General features: G+C 37.9%; 1 protein-coding gene across 1 annotated transcript; it reads left to right on the forward strand.

The window, feature by feature from the left end:
- The first annotated feature begins 13,460 nt into the window (after positions 1 to 13,460).
- Positions 13,461 to 14,155, forward strand: LOC103120618 (keratin-associated protein 3-3). Its single transcript, XM_007531058.2, has one exon. The coding sequence runs from the start codon at positions 13,535 to 13,537 to the stop codon at positions 13,838 to 13,840; it is 306 nt and encodes a 101-aa protein (XP_007531120.1). The 5' UTR covers positions 13,461 to 13,534; the 3' UTR covers positions 13,841 to 14,155.
- Positions 14,156 to 23,613: the final 9,458 nt, after the last annotated feature.

Consider the following 23,613-nt stretch of genomic DNA (forward strand, 5'->3'; position numbering starts at 1 on the left):
TCCCCTGGGAATGGGGGTATGGATCAAAATTCTTTATGGGGTGCAGAAAGTGGGAGTTATGTCTTCTGGGATATGGATCAAAATTCTTTATGGGGTGCAGAAAGTGAGAGTTCTAGCTTCTGTAATTACATCTCAGCTGGACATGGACATTGGCAAGTGGATCTATAACCCCAGCCTGTTTCTATTTTTCCATAGTTGGGTAGGGCTCTGGAGAGGTAAAGTTCCAGGATCCACTGGTGAGGTGATCTACCCAGGGAAGTCAGAATGGAATCACATAGTATTTGCAACTTGGTGGTTGATATAAAGCAGAAAAAAGGTTATTAAGTAGAAACTTCAAGTTAGGAATAGAGCAGATGAAAATAGGCATCTTAGGGTGGAGAGAAACTAGGAAGTCTATTTGAGGTATGTTCCTAGGAGACTGCGACTAGTAATTTTTGCTTGAGCTTGATAGATAACATTCAGGTGGCCTAAAATATTTATTGTGAAGATGCTGTCAGTGTTGAGAATAGATCTAGAAAACTGGATTTGGGTAGAGTAGCATCCAAAGTTGAAGAAAGTATATAAATACAATTGACTGTTTATCCCATCAGTCTGACCCATGGCCCATATGTATTCATATTTAGCACAGGAGCCTGTATAGCCTCCAAGTCCATTTCAGTCTGAGCTCACAGTTTGTGGTCACAGTTGGGAACATTGTGGGCTGCACTCATTTCAGGACCAGTCTTCCTTGAGTGGCAAGGTAGGAGGGTTATATGAAATTTTTAACAGGTGCATTAAAAACTTTATTTCTATTTTAAAAGTCACTAAATGTAGATACTACTATTCTTTGCATTTTACAATTAAGAGAAAAGTTTACTTCCAAACCTTGCACAGGTAATGACAGAGGAAAAAATATAAAAACATAAAATTGCCTCTTCTCTTTCTACTACACAACAGTAATTGCCAGCTCCTATTTTGGTGAGAAATATGGTTCCATGCTCTTTATCCATGAGAATGTGCACATCTCTTAACAATATTCTCTGCCATCCCTCTAAATAATGCATTTGTTTACATAAAGTAACCTAGTTTTCACTGTAGTGATTAAAATTTAATACTAAATGAATATACAATGAGATTAGGAATATGTCCTTGTGTTTTTTCTATTTTAATAAAGTAGCATCAGTTCATAAAGTTACAAAGGTATCAGCTACACAAATTTCGTATTTAAATTCAATGTATGTATATGCTACATTATGTTTACCACCAGAAGTCTAGTTTCTATTCACTGCCATACCATAGATCCTTTTTACACAATTTATCCATCTTCCTTACTCTTTCCCTTTTGATAACTGCTGTTTTGTTCTTGTAATCAGAAAGTTTGCTTTTGTTTTACTTGGTTTGCTCATTTGTCTTGTTTCTTTATATTCTCTGTGTGTGTGTGTATGATACCATATGTTATTTGTTCCTCCAGCATGCTAATTTCACATGGCATAATTTCTACACATTATAGCCATGTTGTCACAAATGCAAAAATTACTTCTTATTATAGCCAAGTAAAATAATATGCAGGAGAGAAAAGGCTATCTAGACAAGTGACAAGAGCACAAATCCTTACGCTTAGTTCACCAGCATTCAACTACAATATGTGTGTGCCCCAATGAAACAGCATCCCCCAAGAAGATGGAGACATCCCGGCAAAGGGCAAGCAGGGAAAAAAATGACTTCCACCAGACACTCCTTAAGTAACCTTCCATACCCACAATCCCTTGTGAGTTTACAAGTATCTATCCTATGATCTTAATGTCAACCATATGCTAATTATACTCATGTCTCATAAGTCCTTTTGCTCATCATATGTAAAGCAGTATTTCCAACAGCCAAGAGATATTCCATTGTGTATGCATGTGAATGTATATATACCACATCTCTCCTCATTTATCTGTCTATGGAAATTTAGATTATTTCTAAATATTGGTTGCTGAAAATAACATGCAATGCATTGGGCTGGGTGGTGGCACAATGAGTTAAGCACACATAGTACAAAGTGTAAGGACTGGCACAAGGAATCTGGTTCAAACCCTCAACTCCCCACCTGCAGGGGGGTCACTTTGCAAGCAGTGGAGCAGGTCTGCAGGTGTCTTTCTCCCCCCTCCCACCCCTGGCTCTCAATTTCTACCTGTTCTATCCAATAAGACAGAAAAAACAAGGCCACCAGGAGCAGTGAATTCATAGTGCAGGCACCGAGCCCCAGTGATAACCTTTATGGTAAGTAATAATAATAATAAGCAACACACAGAGGGGTAAAAATATTGTTCAGATTAGTGTGCTTATATTATTTTATTTATGTAAATGCCTAGAAATGTGTACTTCTGCTTTCAGGTATATATTTTGCAGTAGTTTATGGATACGTGTGCACATAAGCTCTCTCTCAAAGAAACTGGTGTATATCTAGGTTATGGGACTTTGTTAGAAAGTGAACTACCTGAGATGAAATTAGAGTGTACTATAAAAGGAAAGGTCTCACCCGAGTAATGAAGCTGAAGGGTTGTCATTCCACACGTGAAGTCTCTGGACACAGTCTGAGGTGAAGCATGTTGAGGTGGCAATCGTTGCGTTGGTTAGGTTGTGATCGGCGGATGCAATATTATTTGGTTTGGATTGGGAGATGCATACGGGAAAGTGGGCCCTATCCAAGGGTTCTAGGACTGGGGAACCAGAGACACACCTTACTAGGGAAAGAGAGAGGCAGACTGGGAGTATGGACCGACCAGTCAACGCCCATGTTCAGCGGGGAAGCAATTATAGAAGCCAGACCTTCTACCTTCTGCAACCCTCAACGACCCTGAGTCCATGCTCCCAGAGGGCTAGAGAATGGGAAAGCTATCATGGGAGGGGGTGGGTTATGGAGATTGGGTGGTGGGAATTGTGTGGAGTTGTACCCCTCCTACCTTATGTTTTTGTTCATTAATCCTTTCCTAAATAAAAAATTTTTTAAAAAAATTAACCTTCTTTCTACTGTAAAAATCTAACTCCCTCCTTAATCATGGGGGGGCAGCATAAGCTAAGGCTTTGGCTTCTAAGGGGGACAACATATGTCTGATTGAGAAATTTTCTTAAAAATGTATGTATGTCTTCTATTCCTGATACCTCTTCTGGCTCATTAATTTTTAATATATTTTCTAATTTTAATTTATCTACATTAGGGACTCTAGATCTACTGCAGTCTCTGTACCTGGTGCGCCACAAATGTGTCAATTGGGTATATAATTTATAACATGTTCTGAGAGGAAGCAAACACCAAGGAGGTCTGCTTCTTGCTAATCTTTCTAAAAAGGGCAAACTATACCAGGATACATGAGTGCCATTAATACTAACTTTTCTGTCACCCTGCATGTAGGCACCGGTATAGTGCAAAGGGCGGTCAGTGGGCTTAGGTAAATATTTGCAGTAAAGATAGGGAGGAAACCACAGTCTAAAACCCATGGGGTAAGCTGGTCCCCATTTGGTCATAACTGTAGGTGCTGGTCTGCAGTAGGACCCTCTGTCTGGTTTTCTAACTTGCTGAACTCTGGTTTTTTTCTTCAGTTTCTATTTCTTGGAAATGTGAGTTATCATGGACTGTAACCTGGGCTGGGCCTCCGGGAATTAGTGACTGAGTATCCTGGTCATTTGTTATTAATCTATAGACCAGGGAAGCTTATCTCCACTTGTTCCCGCCAAACATAAGACTCATCATGATCATAATAATGGACTGTAATCTAAATTTAATCATCATGCCATGTCCCGTTCCCAGAATCACTCTTCCTTGAAGATGTGGTTCCCAGGTGCTGATTTTGTCAGACCCTTCATTTCTGGTTTGATAGGGACACGGCACAATGAAAATAAGGACACAAGTTATCAAACTATTTGGGACACAACTAAGGTAGTACAGAGAGGAAAGCTCATAGCCATACAAGCACATATTAAGAAAAAGAAAAATTACAAATAAACAACCTGATTGTACATCTTAAAGACCTAGAAGAAGAAGAACAAAAGAACCCTAGAGCAACCAGAAGGATAGAAATCACTAAAGTTAGGGCAGAAATAAATAACATTGAAAATAAGAAAACCAAATAAAAGATCAATGAAAGTAAATGTTGGTTCTTTGAAAGAGTGAACAAAATTGACAAACCTTTAGCCAGACCTACAAAACAAAAGTGGGAGAAGACCCAAATAAATTGGATCATAAATGAAAAGGAGATATCACAACAGACACCTCAGAAATTCTACATATCACGCTTGACATCTATGAACAACTATACGCCACCAAGTTAGGGAACCTAGAAGATATCAACAATTTCCTAAATACCTATGAAATTCCAAAATTAAATAAAGAGGAACTAGGTAATATGAACAGACCCATCACAGCTAATGAAATTGAAACAGTTATCAAAAATCTTCCCAAGAATAAAAGTCCTGAACCAGATGATTTTACAAATGAATTCTATAAAACCTTCAAAGAAGAACTAATACCTCTACTTTTATAAGTCTTCCAGAATATTGAGGACACTGGACTACTCCCTTTCAGCTTCCATGAAGTCAACATCACTCTGATACCAAAAGCAGACAGGGACACATCCAAAAAAGAAAACTACAGACCAATATCTCTGATGAGCATATATGACAAAATATTGAACAAAATTCTAGCCAACTGGATACAGCAGTATACTAAAATTATTGTTCATCATGACCAAGTGGGGTTTATCCCAGAATGTAAGGTTGGTTTAACATATGTAAATTAATCAACATGATCCACCACATCAATAAAATCAAGAACAAAAACCATATGGTCATATCAATAGATGCAAAGAAAGCCTTTGACAAAATACAACATCCCTTTAGGATCAAAACACTATAAAAAATGGGAATAGATGGAAAATTCCTGAAGATAGTGGAGTCTATATATAGCAAACCTACAACCAACATCATACTCAATGGTGAAAAACTGGAACCATTTACCCCTAGATCAGGTACTAGACAGGGCTGCCCACTATCACCATTATTATTCAACATAGTGTTGGAAGTTCTTGCCATAACAATCAGGCAGGAGCAAGGAATTAAAGGGATACAGATTGGAAGAGAAGAAGTCAACCTTTCCCTACTTGCAGATGACATGATAATGTACATAGAAAAACCTAAGGAATCCAGCAAGAAGCTTTTGGAAATCATCAAGCAATACAGTAAGGTGTCAGGCTACAAAATTAACATTCAAAAGTCAGTGGCATTTCTCTATGCAAACACTAAGTTAGAAGAAGTTGAAATCCAGAAATCAATTAATTTTACTATAGCAATAAAAACAATAAAATATCTAGGAATAAATCTAACCAAATGTCAGGTTGCGTCATGGGAAAGAGAACTAGACCAGAGCCAACCTGGGCTGCTGCTTACTCAGCGATGTGGGAGAGGAACCAAGAACTCGTGGCTCAGTGGGAACACAATGCAATAATGCCTTTATTGATCAGAAAAACTGCCTTTATATCTTCTGAAATGGAAGTGGCAGGTCGGAAAAGGAAATGGCTAGGAGAGGGGTGGAGAGAGAAAAAAAGAGCAAGAAGGTAGCAAGCTTCCATCTAACCAGTGGGGATTAAACCAATGCCCTGCAGGCAGGGCGGGTCTCAGGCAAAACAATGATTATGTAAATAGACCACAGCATCAAGCAATGCAGCATGGAGCAGGGGGGAGCTGGCATAATGCCAAACATCTCCCCCTTTCTTTTTATCTAATGGCCATAATATCAGGAATGCAGGGCACTTTGTGAGGTTGGGAGTCTGATAGGTGGAGGCACACCTTTGGGGTACTACTGTCCCTCCCTGCTCAAACTCTCGGTAGAGAGAGAGACTAACAGGATTGACACACCTCTCAGATTCAAGCCCTGCCAAGCTCAACCATGTCCTCACAATTTCCCAACATCTCCCTCTTTCTAAATGGCCATATTTAAATGGGTGAATGTCCGTAAAAGGCTCCATTTCTGTGAGGGGAATAGCAGTGTAGGGGTGAACAGAAACCTGCTGGGAAGAAACCTGAATGATATCATGCAGGCATTTTTAAAAGAACTGGAATAAGACAGGGAGCGACAAGTAAGAGTAGCAAGGGAAATGCAACTGAAAAGAGCCCTGGTAGGCAGAGAGGGGCTGCCTGATGGGCAGGCTGGCTTCAGTCAAGTTCTCTCCCCTGAGAAGCAACCTGACAACCAAAGAAGTGAAAGACTTGTACACTGAAAATTATGAGTCACAACTCAAGGGACAGTGTGAGACTGAAGAGAGGCCTGGTAGGTGGAGAGGGGGGCTGCCTGATGGGTGGAAGGGGGCGCTGCCTGATAGGTGGAGGAGTGGGGACCTGATAGGCCGAGGGGCAAGAGGGCTGATCTGGCATTGCAAAGTCCCAAGACAGCTGGCTGCAATGTCTATGTACTGCTACAGTCAGTCCTTATTACTTTTATTATATACATGTCTCCCTTTTCCCTCCTCCTTAGGTTGAACAAAATTAACTATTGTTGCTTATTCCATTGATAGGTGACAGAGTGAGATATGATAACTAAATGTATTATGGCATCCCAGATTGCTTCACAACCAGAAAAATCACAATAGAACAACTAGTGTTGCCTGAGTAAAGTCTAATGTTTAATTAATTAATGGTGATGCCCCAATGTTGGCTCCTTACTTTTAACAAATGCACAGTAGTACTGCAAGATATTATCCTTAAAGGAAACTGAATGAGGGAGTATATGAAAATGTATCCTTTGTATCTTTGCATCATTTCTGTCAACTCATGTGTTCACAAATTAAAACCCAATTTTAAAAAATACTATTTAAAAATACAGGCTAAAACTATACTAGAGGTTAAATTAATCAACACATGCAGCCGTTAGAACAGTGTGTGTTGATTGGCAACATCTAAATTTGCCTTTTTCACCCAGTGATATTTCGCCCAATGATGCTTGGTGTTCTGCATTTTACCAATAGAGGGAGCTAGAAGCAATATGAAAAAGGAAGAAAGAGGGGCCTGTTTGTCCCAACAATTCTTTACTAGAAGAACTACTATTTAGCATTCAGCTTCTTTCCAAACAGCAAAAAGAGCATCACTGCATCTCCTGAGAAACAACCAACATCAACAGGGCTTGCCCTCCCGTCACAAAGGTTCAAACCCTGCCCCATGGGCCTTTTCTTTTGAGTTTGTGAGGTTAAGAGTTTTTGAGTTTCTGAGGTTAAGCTGAGAACTACCCAATGTCCGTGGCCAACTCTGCAAAACCATCCTCCCATCATCCAAGTCTCCACATATAAGCTCTTCTCTTGCTTCCCACCCTTACAGCTAGCAGCTGTTTCCAATCTTTGTTGTTTGGGTGAGCTCCTTTTCTTCTTATTTCAGTGCACCAATTTCTGTGTAACCAGTGCCTTATCATGGTAGTCTCTCCATTGAAATACCTTATGTAAGGTTTTTCGTGTTTGCCTGAATAAGCATGATACAAAGTGATCTGTATGTTCTAAGAAATTTATCAGTATTCTTTCCTTAAATATTGATTTCACATGTTTGAATTCTCTAACTTCCCTACCCCATACCCAAACTCTATACTAGGTGCTGAAAATGCCAAGAAGAATATGATGAGACCCATGTTTTGGAAGCAACTAGATTCTAGTAAAAGCAGTTATGCATATATGAAAAATGCAGTAAAGTTTTGCAGAAAAATGTGGTGTGCCACAGAGGCACAAAGGAGAGCAAGCTGAACTCTATCCGTGACAATGCTGAGATCAAGGGAGGAACAATGTCCTAGAAGAAGCTATGATTTTCCTTGCATGAAATGCAACTTACCTCTTTTCTAAGCATTTCTGTTCAAAACAAGTTAAGCCAAGTCCTCCATGAAGAATCCTCTCTTATCATATGTTTCCTCTCCTAGAAGTATTCTTACAGGAACCACAAGAGAAATTACATCTATTGGGTAACTCTATCTTATACTACCGTAAGATTTACACTCTCCAAAAGAAGTCTGGGTTAACATACTTTGCCACTCAAAGAAGACATTTCCTGAAATGATTGCAGCTAGAATGTTCCCAGCTATGACCATGGAATGTGAGCTCAGACCTATAGGGATGCAGAAGTTACACAGGCTCCTGTGCTTAATAAGGCCCCCAGGTAAGATCAATGGGGTTTACAGTTAGCAATATTTATATACTTTTCATATATTTGGAGCTACTCTCTTCCCTGATCCAACTTTCTAGTCCTTTTACCAAATATGACACCATTTCCCCAGACAATACCTTTAGCCCATCTGCATGTTAGATGTCAGGCAAAAATTAGTAAAGTCAGGGCCTCCTTGGAATATACCTAAAATAGACCTACTAGCTTTTTCCAAAATGGAGACCCCAAATCTCATCTGCTATATTCTACCTTTAGGTGTCTGATTATTAAACAAATTGTTCTGCTTTATATGTTAATGTTTGCTAAGCCACCAAGTTGCAGGTGCTATTACCATGATGCCAACGTGAATTCCCTGGGAAAACAACTTCACCAATGTGTCCTGGAACCTCACCTCTCCAGAGCCCTGCCCCACTAGGGAAAGACAGAAACAGGCTGGGACTATGGATGGACCTGCCAACACCCATGTTCATCAGAGAAGCAATTACAGAAGCCAGACCTTCTACCTTCTGCACCACATAGTGATCCTGGGTTCATACTCCCAGAGGGATAAAGAATAGGGAAGCTTCCAATGGAGGGGATAGGATGCAGAACTCTGTTGGTGCAAATTGTGTGGAATTGTATCCCTGTTATCCAATGGACTTGTAGATCATAATTAAATCAGTAAGAAAAAAACTTATGTAAATCTAAATGTATCTTTATTTAACTCCTAAAAGTAAAAAGTAAAAGTGTAGTGATTATTATTTCCCCAGATTTATAGCTGAGAAAGCTGAAGCCTACAAGGATTAACTAACTTAACTTGGGCCTCACAATATATGTCATCATCAGAATCGATCCTTTCATTACTCCATCATGTACTTAAGAGTATATCATTTGAATCATATACACAGGGGTTTCTGGCCTTTCCTACCAAACAACATGTTCATAGAGAACAGTGGCTATTTTATTTTATTTCTTTGCCTTATGCATGGCACCAAAAAAGCTCTATAAATAGAAAAACTGCTATAGTCTCTCTGTGTATGTCTGAAATGAAAAAAAAGAAAAGAAAAAAAAAATCTTTGGGTAGCAGTGGAATCACTCGTGACTCAGGCCCTGGTGGTCAAATATATATATACATATGAAGATAGTATATATATACAATCACTGATAATAGATGATTATCAGCTTTAAGAGCAAGTTTGAAGAAGTAGAACAGATGGTCTGGAAGGTGGCACAGTGGATAAAGCATCGGACTTCTCAAGCATGAGGTCCTGAGTTCAATCCCCAGCAGCACATGTACCAGAGTGATATCTGGCTCTTTCTCTCCCCTCCTATGTTTCTCATTAATAAGTAAAATCTTAAAAACGTAATAAATAAAAATGAAGTAGAATAGTACAGTTAATCAGTTTGATTTTGTGTAAGAAAATAAACAGTTCATACTATTTTGCAAAGAGAAGCTCAACCCATGTAAAATCTCCTGGACCTGATTTAATCTGGTCCAACTTGCTGTCAGAAAAACCAAAGATCCTTATAAAATTAAGAGTTCATTTAAGTTTATGCCTAATGGCCCACATAGTATAATAGATTGATACAGAAAATCAAATAGCTGACTCTAAACTTCCCAATCAAAATTCTATTAAAAATATTCAATGTGCATTTGCTCCTTCAAATCTATGAAAATATAACAAGGTAAATCTTATAGAAAAAAATTCCCACAAGTTTTTACTTCTCAAATAAATATTCAGGTCGTGCAATTTGAGAATGATCATTTCTTACTTCTCAGAGAATTTTTTTTTTTAATCTTTGTACTCAGCAGGGATCCCTTATAAGAGTCCTGGAGCTCTGCTTCCCCAGAGACCCACCCTACTAGGGAAAGAAAGAGGCAGACTGGGAGGATGGACCGACCAGTCAACATCCATGTTCAGCGGGGAAGCAATTACAGAAGCCAGACCTTCCACCCTCTGCAACCCACAACGACCCTGGGTCCATGCTCCCAGAGGGATAGAGAATGGGAAAGCTATCAGGGGAGGGGATGGGATATGGAGATTGGGTGGTGGGAATTGTGTGCAGTTGTACCCCTCCTACCCTATGGTTTTGTTAATTTATCCTTTCTTAAATAAAAAATAAATTAAAAAAAAAGAATCAATTCTAGCTGGTGAAAAAGAGGAGAGTCAGCAGAGATGCTGATGTCTTTACCTGATATTGAGTAAGTGGAGACTGTCTACTGACACCATTTTAAAACTACAACAGGAAACCAGTTTGAATGTAACAATGCATCCAAATAAAGCTCAAGGAGAGCTCATCTCGTGCCTGATAAATAACAAGTTAGTGGGCTTTATGTATGGGATATACAAACAACAATAAGGAAAAATTCTGATGGATAGAAGCCATGTTCCCTGAAACGGGTTATAAAAGACCCAGAAGTCAGTTTGAAAGATAAATCTTCCTCTACAACATCCATCTCCCATGTCTTGCTGTGAGTCCCGTATCACTGATACCATGTCTTGCTGTGAATCTTGTCTCCAAGGATGCAGCAGCGTCCCTATTGGTCCTGCCTCCATCATCCACTCCTCTGAAGTATGTTGTCGCTGTGGGGTCTGCCTGCCCAGCACCTGCCCACATGAGATCAGCCTCCTTCTACCCACCTGCTGCGACAACTGCCCCCCACCCTGTTGCGTGCCTGATGCCTACGTGCCTTCTTGTTGGCTGCTCACCAACTGCCAGTCTACTCCTAACCTGAGTGGGATCTCCGTCACAACCTGCCTGCAGTCAAGTGAGTGCCAGAAGTCTTTCTGCTAGCTCGGGGCTTGTCAGAGAGCTGGCCCACATTGCCTTAAGGGCTGTAGCAATCACCAAGGACTGCCTGCACATGACCTTTAATTAGTTCTGGGAGAAAATGTCTGGCCCTATATCTTTCGCTATGTAAAAGTGTTCCATGTCTTGAAAAATGATTTCATGTGAAGAAATGGAAGAAATGCTATCATAGAACTCCTTGATTGAAAATTAAACAAACACTACTGCTTCCCAAACCATGGCTCAGTATTTAATGTTATAATTACCCAAGAACTCTTGGCACATGCAGGCATCACAAACCTAATAATATTCCCAGTGGAATAACACTCTCTGATGACATCAACATAAATCTCATACCCCAAACGAGACCTCATGAGGATATGCACATTGCTGAGGTGAATGACCTGGATTATAAAATATATTAAGCTCTTATTTTTGAAGATAATTTATCTTCTTTTCTTTTCTTTCTTTCTTTCTTTCTTTTCTCTCTCTCTCTTTTTTTTTTTTTTGATAGGGACAAACTGAGAGGAGAGCAGGAGGAGATAGGGAGAGAGACACCTGAAAACTGTAAGAGCACTTGACAAATGAATTCCATCACTTTGCTCTCATAAGGTATTGCTATTATTATCAGGGACTATTCCAAAAACTAATTATGTACAATTTTTCATTTTAATCTGTGAATTAGTCCTGTTAAAATGTGTACTATTTCCCAATAATTGTCCTAGATGCTAGACAAAGAAGAGTGAAATAGCATGCTTGCTGAAAGCAGGAGAAAAATGAAAAAAAAAAATCTACAAGAACCACCTGAAGTTTCTTTATGAAAGAGAGATTTTGACTGATGCTTGAGGGATGGGTAAAATTTGAGAAGTAAATAACTGGCAGGTTAGGGTTGGAGGTAAAGCTTACCAGGTAGTGGGTTTGCCTTGCCGTGTTGCATGACACAGCTTTGAGTCCCAGCATCCTGTAGGATTTCCACAGAGCTGGGGAAAACTCTGAAACTATGGTGGCTCTACCTCACTTTGTCTCTCTCTACTTCCTGATTGGGGAAAAAAAAAGTAGCCCAGGAGCAATAATATCAAACATGCTGAAAACTCTAGCTTGAAAGAGAAGGAAGGGGAGAGAGGGAGAAAGAAAGGACATCCTAGGAGACAATGTAATCGTAGTCACAGAGGTGAAAAGCACCTAATTCATCTAAGTCTCATGTTTTATTTGATGTGCTTTATGATAAATATCAGTATGTAAGCAAAGAGATAAACTGGCTTCACTAGCAAGCTTTTATCAAATGTGAGGTTTTATGCAGTGCCCTGGTGTAAAAAAAAAAAAAAAAGTGAAGTTCTCTTACCAAAGACATTTAGTATCTTCCTCTGTCATCTCAGAAATAATTCACCTAAGTGCCTGTACTTCATACATAGTCAACAATTTGCCACTCAATAAATTATGTAAACTAGACTCCAGATCTTAATAGCTTTGTGCTGATCATGTGAAGATGTTGGAATTATATAATATCATATGCTGGTGGTTATTCAGTCCAACTTCCTCATCTGTCAACATAGAGAATGGCAAACCAAGGCTTAGGGAAGTTACAAATGTTGTAGAAGGCACAAGGCACTCCTCTAAGAGATTACAACCTAGGTCAGGACCCAAGATATGAAAACAAATAAACAAAAAAATAGATAGATCATACATACATCAGTAGAAAAACTGATGTGTATGATTGCCACAGTCTTGTATCCCACTATCTGGAATAGCTTCTCTTTCAGAACATACAGATTACTCAGTAAAACTTGCAAATTTTCTTCTGAGTTTCTCTTACATCTAATTTTAAAGTTAAGTACATTATTTGTATGAAGAAGAATGAATTGATTCTCCTATGTATGAAACTGCACTGGACTTACTACAAGATCACATAAGCTTGAGAATAGCTTATTTTTATAAAGTACCTACAGAATAATACAGTTTTTCCACAATCACTCTAAATTTACTGAAATAATGCACAGGGGATTCCTCTTATTCCATTCTGACTGTCATCCTCATAACAAATAGGACCTTAGTTATAACATCAATAAATAAAGTAAACATGTCTGTGAACACATAGTCACATGCAACACTCATCTTTAAGTATCCATGACTTTACTGAGTACAAAATAGCTCATTAACTATTTGAGTTGTTTGTTCTGAAATCTAAAATTACATCATTCTATGCATATTATTTAAAAGTAAAGGAATGGAATGAGGAGAATTTAAATTCTGAAACTTAGCTATTGTCACCAGAATTGATGATCCATAACTTAAATAAGCTTGTCATGCCAGTACCTTGTGTAAAAAACAAAAAAATTATGATAATCTTCTGAAAAAAATGACAAATCAATGAGTCAAAAGCATGATTACTTTTATGAGGGTTGATGTTCCTAATGGACAGGAAAATACCAAACAGATTAGAGAATCTTAGTGAAAAAAAGAGTAGCATAAACAAAAATAAGTATAGGAAGTCATCTGACTGGACCAACACCCACTGAGGAAGGTATATATAAGTCCCTGAGCTAGAAGAAACATTTGCACCTAAGAAACCTCATCCTTCTTTTCAAGATCAAAAGCAAACCAGATCCCCACCACCATGTCTTGCTGCTGTGCTCCCCGATTCTGCTGCAGTGTCCCCACTGGCCCTGCCACCACCATCTGCTCCTCTGACAAATGCTGCCGCTGTGGAGTCTGCCTGCCCAGCACCTGCCCACACACTACTTGGCTCCTGGAGCCCACCTGCTGTGACAACTGCCCCCCACCCTGCCATATTCCTCAGCCCTGTGTGCCCACCTGCTTCTTGCTCAACTCCTGCCATCCCACCCCAGGTCTGGAGACCCTCAACCTCACAACCTACACTCAGTCTGGCTGTGAGGACCCCTGCATCCCAAGCTGCTGCTGATGGATCTCTGCTTCACTCAGTGCCTGATACTGAAGAAGCTGTCTGTTCAGAATTCATTCGCCGCAGTTGTGTATCAGACACAGACCGGATAGTCCACTTCCAACTTTCACTTTAATAGAAAGAAAATCAAGAAATATATATGGTTATTTGACTAACCACTGTTCGTTGGGCAGGTGAATGACATTTATTATCAAAACACTATTGAAATCTTTTAAAGCTCTGACTCCAGTTTGGTCATGTTATTTCTTGTATTGAGTATTTTCGCAGAGAAAAAATTTCTTGATGGGCTATTGAATAAATTGTATATCTGGCTAAGTATGTTGTCTGCGTTTAGAGTTTTTGGTATATTTCTTTGACTAGTAAAATCAGAAGGGAGATTATTTTCATAAGACTCCATTAGAAGAGTGACTTGAAACAACTAGCTAACGTGACTTGCTAGATTTATTATTTTCTTCATTTATTTTATGAGAGAACATGAGCATCATACTCTATTGAGAATGGAGTCTAGAGCCTAGACTTGCAAAACTCCCACCCACTGAGTCACCTCCTCAATTGCATAGCTTATTCACTTTTAAGTTAGCCACCTTTTATGTTCACCTTTTCTCTCTTTCAGACAAATACAACTTTGGCTGAGCCAACATTTATTCCTCTGCACTTTACTGGGTAAAGTTACTACCTCAGTTAATACTTAAAATGGCACTAATAAATAAGAAAAATTCAAGTCTTAAGAGACTCAAGTCCTAAAGCTAATTAATAAGAATTCAACTCCTTGTATGCCTATCTTTACAACCCAATATTCTCTACCATAGTGTAAAACTTATAATAGTAACAGGAGGGCAGGGCAGTGGTACACCAGATTGAGCATGCACGTACCTATACTCAAGGGTACGGGTTCTTCAGGAGGAAGCTTCATGAGTGGTGAAGCAGTGCTTTCATATAGACATGAAAAAAATGCCTGCCAAGAGTGATGGATTCATCCTGCAGGCACTCAACCCTAGTGATAAGCCTGATGGCAATAAAAAGAAAAGTAATAGAGGCCAAAGCTCAATGAGCAGTTGTGGTAATAACTTAAAGTAGGCAAGACTATTTTTAAAATTTATATAAATACTTAACAAAATTGTTACATCCAATTGATGTGAAAAATAAAAGATAGATTGGCCCATAGATTTTTTTAAAAAGTGGCAGCTATTCAAAATATTCATTCAGCCTATCAACTGTGATTTCATTTTATCTTAGAGAAAACTTAAAATAGTGAATTCTAGTAACAGAATAAAGGACATGGCACAGATGTTCTACCCCAGTGATTTATTGCTTATTTCACACCAACTTACCAACCTGCTTGAGTCAATTATCCTTTTCCCAGCTTTAACAGAGATTGGGCAGATACATGCAATGCATATATATGTAGCATATGTCATTCATACGTAGTATATATCCATTATACATAATGTAATATACTACACATATATAAATTCACACACACATATATATACACATAAATGCATCATATATTTCAAGACATAAAGCAAAGTCTGAAAAAAATGAGATAAAATTGAGGCAAAAATCATGACATCACAGATATATTTGGACATTTGATTCTCTTGACACAGATAGTTAATTGAGGATAAACAAATGGGACAATATCAGAGTAAAATGTTTTACACATCAAAAGAAGCTATAACAAAAATTGAAAAGGAAACCTAGAAATTGAGAGAAGATAGTTGTACATTACAAGTCCATTAAAAGGTTAATATCCAACGTATATCAAGAAATCTCTGCTGCTCAGGGTTGGAGAGATAGTATTATGGTTATACAAAAAGTATTGCAAGCCTGAGGCACTAAAGGAAGATCCCAGACTCAATCTCCAGCATTACCATAAGCTAGAGTGCAGCAGTACTCTGCTAAAAAGAAACAAAAAAAGGGACGTGGGGAGGGAGAGGAGAAGGAGAAAGAGATGAAGAAGAAGAAGAAGAAGGAGGAGGAGGAGGAGGAGGAGGAGGAGGAGGAGGAGGAGGTGGAGGAGGAGGAGGAGGAGAAGGAGGAGAAGAAGGAGAAGGAGAAGAAGGAGAAGGAGAAGAAGGAGAAGGAGGAGGAGGAGAAGAAGAAGGAGAAGAAGGAGAAGAAGAAGAAGAAGAAGAGAGGGAGGAAAGAAGGAAGGAAGGAAGAAAGGAAGGAAGGGAGGGAGGGAGGGAAGATGAGAAATCATGCTACTCAACAACAAAAAACAAGCAACCCAATAGAAAAAAGTAGGGGGAAAAAAAGATGTGGAGATGTGGATAAACAGGTCTGCAAAGCAGTCATACAAACAATGCATGCCACATGAAAAAGAAAGCTCAAAACCTCAAATAAGGATAATGCAAACTAAAGCCACAATAAAATATCATCTCATATCAGATGAGAATTGCCTATACAAAAGAGATTGATAACAAAAACTGCTGGTGAAGATGTGGGGGAAAGGATCTCCATTAACACTGCTGAGTATGCAAGCTGGTATAGCTCCTGTTAGAAAACAACACAAAGACATTTTTTAAAAATTGATTTAATAATGATCTACAAGATTGGGGAATAAGAGGGGTACAATTCCCACCACCAGAGTTCCATACCCTACCCCCTCCATTGGAATCTTTTCTACTTTTTTTTTTTAATCTATCTGGGAGTATGGACCAAAGATCTTTATGGGGAGCAGAACGTAGAAGGTCTAGCTTCTGTAAATTGGCAGGTTAATCCATAGCCCCAGCCTGTCTCCTTCTTTCCCTAGTGAGGCAGGGCTCTGGAGAGGTGGGGTTTCAGGACACATTGGTGAAGTCCTCTGCCCAAGGAAGTCAGATTGGCACCATAATAGCATCTGCAACTTGTTGTCTGAAAAAGCATTAAGATATAAAGCAGAACAAATGGTTTAATAATCAGGAACCTAAAGGTAAGAATATAGAAGACGAGATTTGGGGTCTCCATTTTGGAAAAAGCTAGTAGGTCTATTTTAAGTATATTCTAAGAGGTCCATCACTTTACTAGTTTTTGCCTGAGCCTGACATCTAACATGTAGATGGGCTAACGGTATTGTCTGGAGAGATAGTGTTATAGTTGGAAATAAGATTCAGCAAGCTGTTATCAGAGAAGAGAGTAACTCCCAAATATGTTGAAAGTATACAGATATTATTAACTGTAAACCCCTCAATTTGATCTGGGACCCATCCATATTCAGTACAGGAGCCTCTGTAAATGCTGACACCCTGTAGGTCTGAGCCCTCACATTCTGTTGTCATAAGTAGGAACATTCTAGACCACATAAACTGTAGAACCTGTCTTCTTCAAGTGGCAGAGTGTGTTGACACAACCTCCCTTCTGAAAATGGGGCAGTCCCTACCAATGTTGACCCACATTTAGGGCAAGGTCCTTTAGAGGCCAAGAAGAGAGTCCATTATGTTGTTCCTGGTGGAGATGACAGTGACAGTGGAGAGAGGGATTTGTCAGAGATCCGAGCCCCACATGGTCTAGATAAAGAAGTTGTGGGACATATTCTTAGTGAAATACTACTTGATAAAAGATGGCACCATACTATTTAGGACAAAATAGATCAAACTCAAGGTGATTAGGCAAAGTGAAATAGGTAAGGAAATGAAAGCCAATAACCACTCTTGTGTGAAATACCAATAACTAAACAAATAAATTTTCAAAAATTAAAAGCTCACTCTTAGACCCTGCTTCAGCTATGGAGGTTATCAGAAGGAATAGGATGGAGAGACAGAGGGAGGGTCTCTGTAGAGTAATGACACTAAAGACTTGGTGGTGGGCTTAGTGATTCTTATACACTTGCAGAGGTGTTAAGCAATACCTTTAAAAGCTTTTTTTAAAATTTCTTTACTGGGGATTAATGGTGTACAGTCTACAGTAAAATACAATACTTTGTACATGCATAACATCTCCACATAAAATTCAACCCCCACTAGGTCCTCCTCTGCCACCATGTTCCAGAACCTGAACTCTCCTCCCACCCTAGAGTCTTTTACTTTGGTGCAGTACACCAACTCCAGTCCAAGTTCTGCTTTGTGTTTTCCTTCTGTTCTTGTTTTTCAACTTCTGTTTATCAGTGAGATCATCCCATATTCATTCTTCTCTTTCTGACTTATCTCACTTAACATGATATCTTCAAGCTCCATCCAAGGTGGAGTAAAGAAGGTGAAATCAACATTTTTAGTAGCTGAGTAGTATATAACACAACTTGCTCAGTCACTCAACTGTTGTTGGACACCTGGGGTGCTTCCAAGTTTGGGCTGTTACAGATTGTGCTACCATAAACAAAGGTATACACAAATCTTTTTGGATGGGTATGTTTGGTTCCTTAGCATATATCCCCAGGAGAAGAATTGAAGGGTCATAGGATAGGTCTATTTCTAGCCTTCTAAGAGTTCTCCAGACTGTTCTCCACAGAGGTTGGACCAATTGACTTTCCCACCAGCAGAGCAGGAGGGTTCCTTTGTCTCCATAACTTCTCCAGCATTTGTTGCTGCTACCTTTTCTGATGTATGGCATTCTCATAGATGTGAAGGTATCTCACTATTGTCACCTCTAAAATGTTATAACACTGTAAATGTAAAATCAACTAACAATATAATTAAATATTAACAAAAAATTTAAAAGACTACAATAAATCTGTTACTTTAAAAACACAAGAGAATGTAGCAAAAGGAAGAGCAGAAAACAATGTCTTTAAATAAAAATGTGTTTCAATGTCTTCAGTGGGTCTATCAGTCTCTCTAGAGAAAGCTTTATCAGAGGGTTTCATAAGCTTATTAATAATGAACATTATAATAATATCATTATTAGAAAGTTCATGGTGGGGGCCAGGTGGTGGTGCACCTGGTTAAGCACACACAAGGACCCAGGTTCAAGACCCTGGTCCCCACCTGCAAAGGAAAGCTTCATGAGTGGTGAAGCAGAGCAGCAAGAGTCTGTCTCCTTCCCTCTACCTCCCCTTCCCTTCTCAGTTTCTCTCTGTATTTGTCTAATAAGTAAATAAAAATTTTAAGAAAGAATGTAAGTGGAGAGTGGGGGTAGATAGTATAATGGTTATGCAAAGAGACTCTCATGCCTGTGGCTCCAAAGTCAGAACTGAGAAGAGTTGTGGTAAAATAAATAAATAAATAAATAAATAAATAAATAAATAAATGGAAACCATGTAGTAGACAGAAACTAGGACCCTGTCAGTATAGGATTTCATTCATTTGTTCACATATCTTGCCAATACTTCTAGAATGCCTCCCCTACACCAGATGCCATATTTACACTGGAAATATAAAGATGAAAAAAGTATTATTCCTCAAAATCCTCTTAAGTTTTTCTCTAATCTGGCAAAAGATACAAATTATAATCATGATACATGCACTCTACACATGGTATGGACATAATTATAATACTGATCAATTTCCACTGTAACACAACAGCAATTTCCATTGTGATGCAATGCAATGCAAACACACAGAAAGAGCACCCAGATATTAATGCCCCCAATAAAGAGAAAAAAAAAGAAAGAAAGAAAGAAAGGAAGGAAGGAAGGAAGGAAGGAAGGAAGGAAGGAAGGAAGGAAGGAAGGAAGGAAGGGAGGGAGACCCGCCCAGAATCTACATGCAGTGATTCAGTGTCAGGGTGAGGGAGAGTTGTGGAAAGTCTCTGAGCAACTGGCTAAGCATTGAAAGATGAAGAGGCAAAGGAGATGGGAGTGGTTGCTCCTGATGAAATAGCAGCTTAATGACTCTTAGATGTTCTTAAAGATGGAGAGATGATAAAATATGGTGAAAATGAAAGAATAAAAATTAAAAAAAAAAAAAAACAACCTCAGTCAGACCCCATGTACAGGAGCTTAAACTATTAGCTTCAAAGCAACTAGCTATTTGAAGCAAGAAGCTAATAATCCTATTTTTGTTTCTATTTCTTTTTGCTAGTGTTATGCTTTACTGACCAGGTAACCCTAATTATTGAACAATTTAATGAATCAGGACAAGTTTGTGTGTGTGTAGATTTTCAGAAGTTTGAATATCTATTATCTAGTCCATAATCACCATGTTTTCTCTGCTTTCACATAAAGAAGATTCTTTGTTTCTAAAAACACAACATTTAGTATCTCAGACACCTATTTTAAACTTTTATTTTAAACCACATCAAAGGTAGCTCATTTTCTTTTTTTTATAAAAATTATATAAAAATAAATAAATAAATATGCCCAAAGAGAGAGGGAAGGAGGCCAGCAAAGTAGCTCACTTGGATAGTGTTCCGATTTACTGTATGTAAGACTCAGACTTAAGTCGGCCATTAACACATTGAAGGAAGATGGCTACCGTGGCATCTCTCCTCTCTCCAACTATGTGTTTTACTTCTAATATGCTATCCTAAAAAGTGATAGAACAGATAAAAAGAGGGAGATATCTTAATTTCCTTTCACATAAGAAGAAGATCATCCCGATCAGATCTGGAACAGCTATGCTGAGTTAAGCCAGTTCTCAGGAAGTCAGGTGTGCGGGCTGTGGAGCAGAGGAGAGAGAAACATAGAAGAGAAGGTACTGGAACATGACCAAATTAGTCTGAAGTTGAGAGTCTGGACCTCAAACTACAGTCATAGCATCAAGTCATAGAACACCTGCACTTTTTTTTTTCTTGCATGATATTTTCCAGGCATATTCATGGAAAGACAGTGAACTTTAGTGCTGTCCTATGACTATCAGACATACAGGATACAAAGAACAAACACACTGAGCCCAGGGACATAGTTGCAGAGAGTGGTGTTACCACCCCATTGTAAACCAGAGCTAAGACTTGTTCTGGTCTCTCTCTCTCCCTTCCTTTTTTTCTTTTCTCCCCCTCTCATTATCTCTGTTTCTCTATCATTATAATACATGAATAAAATAATTTGTAAAAAGTTTTTGTTGGCTACTTTATGTTCCGAACTAAGCTATGTGTCAGGAAGGTAGCTCATTTTCAGTAGATCCTAAATTCTGTTTTTAACAAGTCAGCTATTAAGCCTTGAAAGACTAATGATCTTACCACTCCAGGACTTACCCATCCTAATTTATAAACAAGAGTCATTTCTAGGTCTCTCCCACCACTGCAGAGAAAATTAATTTTAATAATGTGCCTCTCAAGTCTTTTCAATGAAAGAGATGAGCTTATTAATATCATAGTCTTGTCATTGTATACCTGTTTCTAATTTGTGGCCTTAAGTCTCATTTATGGAAATGTAGTGTCCTACAAAGAACATTAACAAGTCCTTTATTCTTATAAGGTTGACTCAAGAAAATACTGTATTCTAAATAAGAAACTGGTATCTACCTGACATGAAATTTTAATTGTAATACTTTATAAACTCCTTTGTAATATTTTACTTAAGTCAAGATACTTTTTTCTGTGTATCCTTTTTGTTATTGTTTTTATAACACAGTCTTTATCCTTTCTATCATAATGAATAACAGCAGCAATTTTTAATAATGTTGTATATGCAATAAACCTTTCACCATACTCTTAAGTTCCATAAAACCAGAACTGATATATATATATATATATATATATATATATATATATATATATATATTGTTCATGGCTGCATATCCAGCTTTTATCACCCTGCCAAACAATGTCTATTGAATTATTTTGAAATGATTTTAAATTTTACTAAATAAAACATTAATAAGTCCTAAGCAATTGAATGAGAAATTTGGCAGATAATTTCAGAGGAAATCCAGAGACACCAGCAAGAATAATAAATCTTTCTTCCAAGCCAAGTTGCAGTAAATTCTTTTGATTTTAAATCTTGATATTTTATCCTAATCTTATATAAAAGGAAAGCAAAAAGAACAATAAGAAGAAATTTTAATTTCCATCTGCCAAATTGGAAAACACTTTCATAATTTTAGGGAAATAGGAATTTTCAATCACAATAGGAAATTGGTATCTTCAGTCACAATAAGAGAGGATATACTCGTAGAAAACAAAATGTCGGGCTAGGGAGACAGCAGAGTGGTTCTGCAAAAGATTTTCATGCCTGAGGTTTTAAGGTCCCAAGTTCAATCCCCTATACCATCATAAGCCAGAGTTGAGCAGTGCTCTGGCATCTCTCATAAAATAAATAAAATAAAAGTACACTAGTTTGAAGGAATATCTACATTTATAATAACCAAAGTATGAGATAAAGGTAAATGTCCATCAACAGATGACTGAAGAAAGAAGCTATAGTATATGTACTCAACGGAAAATTCTGTCCAGCCATTAAAACAAATATTTGTTGTTCGAGACAAAAATCAGTGGAATTGGAGGTGATTATATGAAGTGAAAGTGAAGGAGGAAAGAAATAATAATTAAAAAAAAAAATAACTGACTGGTTTCACTCATGCGTGACATATGGAGAACTAAAATGAAAAATCTTTACAGAATAATAATGGTAATAAACTCAGTCTTAGAGTTTCTGGAAGCTGGTGGTTACTGAGGGGGGAATAGGCAGTATGTAAGAGAGTGAGGTACAGGCCTCACTTTGGTGTGTGGAATTGCATCAGGACTTTAGAGATGACATCAATGACCTATAGACACATATACATACGTATGAAACTATATTCCTAAAATCTTATAATAGTGGACACCAATGATAAATGAATAAAAATATTTGGGGACACAAAAGAAAAATAAATAGAAGTCTTCTATAGGCCAGTATGGTAACCAAAAAAAAAACCCTAAAATATTCACATTTACTTCCATAATTGTACCTGATAATTCTTTGTTACCAAAATAGTCAGAAATGTACATAAACATATATGGATATTAACCTTGTTGCTATAGTTATAATAAAGTTGAAATTAACCTAAATGATTAATAGTATGATAAATTTAAGTATCTTGTAATCATAGTTATAAAATGAATGCCAGTCAACTTCTCTCTGTCTCTATCCAGAGTAAACAAATAAAATACAAAAAAGAGAGAAACTCTGTTGAAATTTCCAAAAGAAATTAAAAAAAATAACATTGCAAAATATACTTACGGATATAAGGCAATGAAAATATGCATGCTTAAGCAAAAGGGCAATTTATAGAACAGTAACTCCAATACGTTTCCAAAAATGTAAGGAAATGATAAGCAATATAAAGACAGCTCACTAGAGTGGTGTATGTGAATATTAGTAGAGAATTTTCTTTAGATTGTAAGATTATGGATTGTTTCCTTTATTATTTTTCTCTGTTTTTCAGTTTTAAGGTACATATGTATAGTCAAAAATTGGAGTAAAAGTTATTTTAAAATTCTGCCCATATTTCTCAGTAGCCTATTTCTCCAGATTCATGTAATTTGAATTCCCAGAGTTAAAGAAAAAGGTTATAAATTAAGGTCACCTTAAGACCTTACGACCTTTCATCAGACCAATTGACACAGATGAAAGTAAAGAATATAAAAATGAGTGGAAATAGAGAACAGACTCCCATATCACAACAACTGCCCTATCTGACAGTATTTCCCAGTAAGTCTGATGCTGAAATGATAATAGCAGAAGCCCTTGGTAATACCTCATAAAGTTTGTGTCCCAGTGACAAACAGCAAGAGTAATCAGTTGAGATTTAGCAACAAACTCAAATAAAGGATAATTAGAATACAGACACTTTACAAGCATCAAAATGTCAAACCAATCAAAGGATAATGGATACAGTAACATAAACAATAACCAGGAAAGAAGCCTTCTGGTTGGACCAACACCCACTGAGGAAGGTATATAAGAGTCTCTGAGCTAGAAGAGAGACACTTCAGAA

Source organism: Erinaceus europaeus, chromosome 12, assembly GCF_950295315.1.
Source record: "Erinaceus europaeus chromosome 12, mEriEur2.1, whole genome shotgun sequence".
NCBI classification, from domain to species: Eukaryota; Metazoa; Chordata; class Mammalia; order Eulipotyphla; family Erinaceidae; genus Erinaceus; species Erinaceus europaeus.

Excerpts from the sequence above, each read along its gene's own strand:
- LOC103120618 (XM_007531058.2), top strand. The coding sequence starts at position 13,535 with ATGTCTTGCTGCTGTGCTCCCCGATTCTGCTGCAGTGTCCCCACTGGC.